The following is a 7,407-nucleotide window of genomic DNA, read 5'->3' on the forward strand; positions in this document are numbered from 1 at the left end:
TGAGAGTAGGGTGACTACCAGTAATGTGAGAATAGGGTCATCGCCAGTAAAGTTATTGTCGGTTCATCACCGAAAAGTAACATTACTCGTCGTGAACGGAAAATATTTACACCGCTTAGGGGAAAGGGCTGTGGAGTTGGATTCGTTGGGCGGCATTTTCAAAGGTGCAGCTTTTGCAGCATTGGCCGTAAGGCATCCTGTGATGATAATGTTGGAATCATGTCAAGAGCCGCATTTTTAGAGTCGGGTCACCAACAGTAATGTTAGCGCTGAGTCACCACCATTAATTTTGAATTGGGTCACCACCAATAATATTAGAGTAGGATCACCACCAGTAATGTTAGAGTAGGATCACCATCAGTAATATTAGAGTAGGATCACCACCAGTAATGATATAGTAGGTTTACCATCAGTAATGTTAGATTAGGTTCATCATTTTTAATGTTAGAGTCGGGACACCACCAGTAATGTTAGAGTAAGGTCACCATCAATAATGTTAGTGTAGGCTCACCATCAGTAACGTTAGAGTAGGGTCACCACCATTAATGTTACACTCGGGTCACCACCAGCAATGTGAGAATATGGTCACCATCAGTAATGTGAGAGTCGGGTCACCATCAACAAAGTTATTGACGGTTTATCACCACTAATCGTACAGTATGTTTAGGAAAAGTAACAGTACTCGTAGTGAACGGAAAATAGTTACACCGCTTAGGGGAAAGGGCTGAGGAGTTGTATTCGTTGGGCAGCATTTTCAACGAGGCAGCATATGCAGGATGGGCCGAAAAGCATCCTGTGATGATAATATTTGAATCATGTCGCGAGCCGCATTTTTAGAGTAGGTTCACCAACTGTAATGTTAGCGCTGAGTCACCACAATTAATTTTGAATTGGGTCACCACCAATAATGGTAGAGTTGGTCCACCACCAGTAATGTTAGAGTACGGTTTCCACCAATAATGTTAGAGTAGGGTCACCACCAGTAATATTACAGTCGGATCACCACCAGTAATATTAGTGTAGGTTCACCACCAGTAATGTTAGTGTAGGGTCACTAACAGTAATGATAGACTTGGGTCACCACCAGTAATGTTAGAGTAGGGTCACTAACAGTAATGATAGAGTTGGGTCACCACGAGTAATGTTAGAGTCGGGTCACCACTAGTAATGTTAGAATGGGGTCACCACCAATAATGTTGAGCAGAGACACCACCAGTAAAGTTCGATTAGGGTCACCACCAGTAATGTTAGAGTAGGATCACCACCAGTAATCTTAGAAAAGGGTCACCACTAGTAATGTTAGAGTAGGGTCACCACTAGTCATTTTGAATAGGTTCACCACCAGTAATGGTACAATGTGGTCACCACCAATAATGTAAGAGCAGTGTCACCACCAGTTATGTTAGAGTCAGGTCACCATCAGACAATGACTGCAAGATGTCAAAGGCTGGAGCCTAAATATTCCAGGGTACTAGACATTTCGGACGGACAGGAAGCTAGTAAAAGGTGGAGCGGTAGCTCTGTTAATTAGGGATGACATCAGTATAATTGAGAAAAATCACCTTAGTTCTAAAGACCAAGATGTAGAATCAGTTTGGGTGGAGATAAGTAATGGCAAAGGCAAGAAGTCACGTGTGGGTGTTGTTTATAGCCCCCCTAGCAGTAACCACTCTGCAGGACAGGGTGTACAGGGAGAAATATTTTTTGCTTGTGAGAAAGGAACAGCGATAATCATGAGTGATTTTTATCTGCATATAGATTGGAAGAATCTGATTTGCAAAGGTAGCCAGGAATATGAGTTCATTGAGTGCTTTCGGGTTGTTTCTTGTAGCAGCATGTTCCAGAGCCAACCGCAGAGCAGGCTATTCGAGATTTGACAATGTGTAATGAGACAGGATTAATTAATAACCTCATTGTAGGTAACAGAGATCAAAATATGATTTAATTTCAGGTTCAGTTTGAAGGAGAGAAGAGTAAGTCTGAGACTAGTGTTTTAAACTTAAATCAGGGCAATTACGAAGCCATGAAGACAGAGCTGGCTGAAGTGAACTGGGAAATTAGTTTAAGGGATAGGTCAGTAGAGATGCAGTGGCAGACTTTTAATGAGATATTTCATAACACGCAGCAAAGATACATTCTAGTGAGAAAGAAAGACTCTAGGGAAAGGAAGTACCATCCGTGGATATCTAAGGAAGTTATATATAGCATCAAATTGACAGAAAAAGCATACAATTCAACGAAGATAAGTGGCAGGTCAGAAGATTGGACAGAATATAAAAAAAACAGCAAATAATGACAAAAAGAATAATAAGGAGGGAGAAATTAGAGTACGAGAGAAAGCTAGCTAGACATATAAAAACAGACAGTAAGAGTTTAGACAGGTAGTTAAAAAGGAAAAGAGTAACTAAAGTAAGCGTTGGTCCACTAGAGACTGAGTCTGGGAATTAATCATGGAGAATAAGGAAATGGCAGATGAATTGAACAGATATTTTGCGTCCGTCTTACCTGTCGAGGATACAAATAACATGGCAGAAATAATTGTGAATCAAGAGATGACACGGAGGGAGGAACTTAAAACATTTACAATCACCAGGGAAAGGATTCTGAAAAAAATTTAGAACTAAAAGCTGACAGGTCTCCAGGTCCTGACGGACTTCATCCTAGGATCTTAAAATAAGTGGCTGCAGAGATAGTCGATGCCTTCGTTTTAATTTTCCAAAATACCCTAGATTCTGGAAGGGTTCAATTAGATTGGAAAAAACAAACAACTATAACTCCTCTAATCAAGAAAGGAGGGAGACAGAAAGCAGGAAACTACAGGCCAGTTAACTTAATATCTGTCATGGGAAAATGCTCGAATCTATTGTTAAGGAGGTAATAGTAGGGCATGTAGAAAATCTCAATGCAATCAGAGTCAACGCGGCTTTGTGAAAGGGAAATCGTGTTTGACTAATTTATTAGAGTTATTTGAGGAAGTGACAAGCAACGTGGATAAAGGAGGCCCTGTGGATGTGGTGTACTTGGATTTCCAGAAGGATTTTGACAGGTTGCCACATCAAAGGCTACTACAGAAAGTAAGAGCTCATGGTGCAGGGGTAACATATTAGCATGGATAAAGGATTGGTTTACTTACAGGAAACAGAGAGTAGGCATAAATGGGTCATTTTCAGGTTGGCAAGATGGAATGAGTGGAGTGCCGCAGGAATCATTTCATGGGACTCAACTGTTTACAATCTATATCAATGTCTTGGTTGAAGGGACCGAATATATGGTTGCTAAATTTGCTGATGGCACAAATATAGGTAGGAAAGTAAGTTGTGAAGAGGACAGAAGTGTCTGCAAAGGGATATAGATAGGTTAAGTGAATGGCAAAAATTTGACAGATGGATTATAATTTGGGAAAATGTGAACTTGTCCACTTTGGCAGGAGGAATAGAAAAGCAGTATATTACTTAAATGGAGAGAGATTGCAGAGCTCTGAGGTACAGCGGGATCTGGGTGTCCGAGTACATGAATCACAAAAAGATAGTTTGAAGGTACAGCAAGTAATTAGGAATGCAAATGGAATGTTGTCATTTATTGCAAGGGGAATGGAATATAAAAGTAGAGATGTGTTGCTGCAGTTGTACAGGGCATTGATGATGCCACATTTAGAATACTGCGAGCAGTTTCGATCTCCTTATTTAAGATAGGATATAATTGCTTTGGAAGTGGTTTAGCGAAGGTTCACTTGACTGATTCCTGGAATGAGGCGGTAATCTTATGATTAAAGGTTGGACAAGTTGGGCCTGTATACAATGGAGTTTAGAAGAATGAGAGGTGATCTTATTGAAACATATAAGATCGTGAGGGGACTTGAAGGGGTAGATGCTGACAGGATGTTTGCCCTTGTGGGAGAGACGAGAACTAGGGGCACAGTTTAAAAATAAGGGGTCTCCCATTTAAGACGGAGATGAGGAGATTTTTTTTCTCTCAGAGTGTTGTGAGTCTGTGGAACTCCCTTCCTCAGAGAGCCGTGGAGGCAGGGTCATTGATTATTTTTAAGGCTGAGTTAGATAGATTCCTAATTAACAAGGAAGTCAAAGGTTATAATAGGTCGTCGGGAAAGTAGGTTTGAGGTCACAATCAGATCTGCCATGATCTTATCATATGGCAGAGCAGGCTCGAGGGGCCGAATGGCATACTCCAGCTCCTAATTCGTATGTTCGTATGTTCATATCAATAATGTTGGAGGAGCGTCACCACCATTAATGTTAGAGTACTGTCACCACCAGTAATGTTAGAGTACTGTCACCACCAGTAATGTTAGAGTAGGGTCACCACCAGTAATGTTAGAGTAGGGTCAACACCACTAGTGTTACTGTCGGTTCACCACCAGTAATGTTGGAGTAAGGACGCCATCAGTAATGTTACAGCAGGGTCGCCATCACCAATGTCACGGTCGGGTCACCACCAATAATGTTAGAGTAAGGTCACCTTCAGTAATGTTAGAGTAGGGTCACCACCAGTAATGTAAAGGTGGGGTCACAATCAGTAATGTGAGAGTAGTCTCATAACCAGTAATCTTATTGTGGGATCACCACCAGTAATGTTAGAGTAAGATCACCATCAGTAATGTTAGAGTAGGGTCACCACCTGTAATGTTAGTTGAGGGTCATCACCATTAACGTTAGAGTGGAGGGTCCATCAGTAATGTTATTGTAGTGTCACCATCAGTAATGTTAGGGTGGGGTCACCATCAGTAATGTTACAGTACGATCATCACCAGTAATATTAGAGCCGAGTCATCACCAGTCATCATCAGGGTACAAAACAAATTGCAATATGCAATGAATGATCGAAGACTTCACCGAATTATTGGATGCCTCAAGAACCGAACGTCGAGTCTGGAAGGGATGCTCACTTTAGGTATCACTGAGCATGCGCACAGGTCATTTTCTCTTGGATTCCTTTCTGCTCATTGTTTTTATTCGACGGAGTTTCACAGACTGATGTGTACAATTTCCCCATTGACTTCCCAACGGACAGAAGGGAAAATCGTGCCTTGTTTGTTAAGTGACTGTAACAAATGCCAATTATTGTGTAACCTGATTTTCTCACCGGACACCGATTCTTCCATAAAGGGGGAATATTTACGGATCTCAGATACACTCCAATCGGAACTGTAAAGCCGGACAGAATTCACCCATTATTCTATAAAATGGAACTGCCAATAATTTTACAGATAAAAGATACCTACTACCCTATTCTCGCGGCCTTTGGTGTTCCCGGTAAGTCAATGAGTCCTGATGTTTAATAGCTGTTGACTGTCTCACTGTTAATGAAACAGATTCCGAGATTGTTCTCATTGTGGAGTCACTTATCGGGATAAGTTGGTGAATATCAGCAGGAGTCTTACCGGTCCTCAAGGCCGGCGAGGCGCTGTTCTGGTCGATAGATTGTGGGCAACGAGCGATCAACTTTCTTCATCATACCGAGGGAGGGCGAGACTGATTCCCCGGCCCAATTAACAATACATCGATTATTAAAACGTGTTGCTTAGTGTCCATGGACACCATTTTATTTGTACCTTTGTTCCCGGTCCAGTTTAATTTGATAATTCCTCGGTCTGCAGCCACCTGCACCCAACAAGGGCCTTTGAAAGATAATTTCAGAAATAATTTCTTTCACGGAGCTGCTCTCCTCCCCTCGGCTGCAAAAAAATCCTTCGCTGTTCCACCAGCTCCCACTCTGGTACCGAGCAGCTCCCCCGGGGCGAATATAAATAGAAAAAACTCAGTCTCGACCTGAATTGAATGCATTTGCCTCAGCGGAATGTTTTATTTGAATTCATATTTTTCCAGTAATTGCTATGAAATGATATTTAGTACTTGACGATGTCTGACTGAAGGATACTGGAAGGACGGCGGTTTTAGTCCCTCTATTGTTCAATGATTACTTCCTTTTAAACAAACTGTTGTCAATGTTCGCCTATATTAAAAAAAAATAATCTGTGCTCAAAGCTTACGCAGGGACACATCTAAATATTTCTCCACAATATGCTCTGAGATTTATCTGAGTGTCCCCGGTAATTTCCTCTTGTTCCTCTTTCTTACAGCGAACCTGGTGACAATCGTGATTCTCTCCAGAGGAAATTGCGGCCTTTCCAAATGTATTTCTGTCTACATGGTGGCCATGGCAACAGCAGATCTACTGGTCATCATCTTCCATGTAATAGTGTATCACATTTTCAGTTATCACTTTCCATATTCATTCCTGTCCTACACTGCCGTTTGTAAGTTCATTCTTTACATGAATCCTGCTACGCTGGATATGTCGGTGTGGTTCACAGTCGTGTTCACATTTGACCGATTTGTAGCTATATGTTGTCATAAGTTTAAAACAAAATATTGCACTGTGAGAACTGCGACTGCGATTTTAACAACCGTCACTGCCCTGTTCTGTTTAAAGGACATCCCCTTTTGCTTTGCATATGAACCTGAACGAATAATTAACAATGTTCATTGGGGTTGCCGCTCCAGAGTGGACTTTTTTTCAAAGCCTGCAGGCGTCGTCTACTCTTGGTTACAAAGTATTTTAATTCCATGGCTTCCTTTTGCTTTGATATTACTGTTTAATTGTTCGACAGTCAGACGTATTGTCGTAGCCAGTAGAGCCCGGAGGGGAATCCGCGGTCACAGCACTGAGAATCAGAGCGATCCAGAGATGGAGAACAGAAGGAAATCAATCGTTTTACTCTTCACGGTTTCGGGCTGTTTTATACTGTTGTGGCTGACAGCTGCAGTGAGCTTTTTAGCTACCAAATTGACAAACACCGTGCATTATCTAGGCGATTATGGAACCCCTGCGTTTATCAGCACTGAAACCGGATATCTGCTCATGTATTTGAGTTCCTGCACAAACACGTGTATTTATGCAGCTACCCAAACTAAATTCAGGGAAGAACTGAAGAAGATGATGACATTTCCTTGGACGTTTATTCTGACATTGGTTAAATGAATGAAAAATCTAACCCAAGCTTCCTCTCCTAACTAAAGCTCAAATATAGAATTATAGAATCTTGCAATCCATCGTGACTGTGCCTGTTCTTGAAAGACCGATCCAATTAATTCCACTCCTATGTTCTTTCCCAACTTCTCTTCATTTTTTTACTTTTCAAGTATTTATCCAAATGCCTTTTGAAAGTTACGATTGAATCTCCATCCGCCACCCTTTCAAGCAGTGCATTCCAGATCAGAACAACTCGCTGCTTCAAAAAATCCTCATCTCCCAACTGCTTCTTTTGCAAATGTTCTTAAATCGGTGTCCTCTGGTTATGAATCCTTCTGCCATTGAATCCAGTTTCTGCCAATAAACTCTTTCAAACCCATCATCATTTTGAACACCTCTCTTAAATCCCGCCTCCAC

The 7,407-nt window shown here is 41.5% G+C and overlaps 1 protein-coding gene across 1 annotated transcript; it reads left to right on the forward strand.

Annotated features, from left to right (window-relative positions):
• Positions 1-5,200: 5,200 nt before the first annotated feature.
• LOC137318124 (probable G-protein coupled receptor 139) lies at positions 5,201-6,999 on the forward strand. Its single transcript, XM_067981097.1, has 2 exons — positions 5,201-5,270; positions 6,098-6,999. The coding sequence occupies exons 1-2, from the start codon at positions 5,201-5,203 to the stop codon at positions 6,997-6,999; spliced, it is 972 nt and encodes a 323-aa protein (XP_067837198.1).
• Positions 7,000-7,407: the final 408 nt, after the last annotated feature.

Source organism: Heptranchias perlo, unplaced genomic scaffold, assembly GCF_035084215.1.
Source record: "Heptranchias perlo isolate sHepPer1 unplaced genomic scaffold, sHepPer1.hap1 HAP1_SCAFFOLD_65, whole genome shotgun sequence".
Classification (NCBI taxonomy): domain Eukaryota; kingdom Metazoa; phylum Chordata; class Chondrichthyes; order Hexanchiformes; family Hexanchidae; genus Heptranchias; species Heptranchias perlo.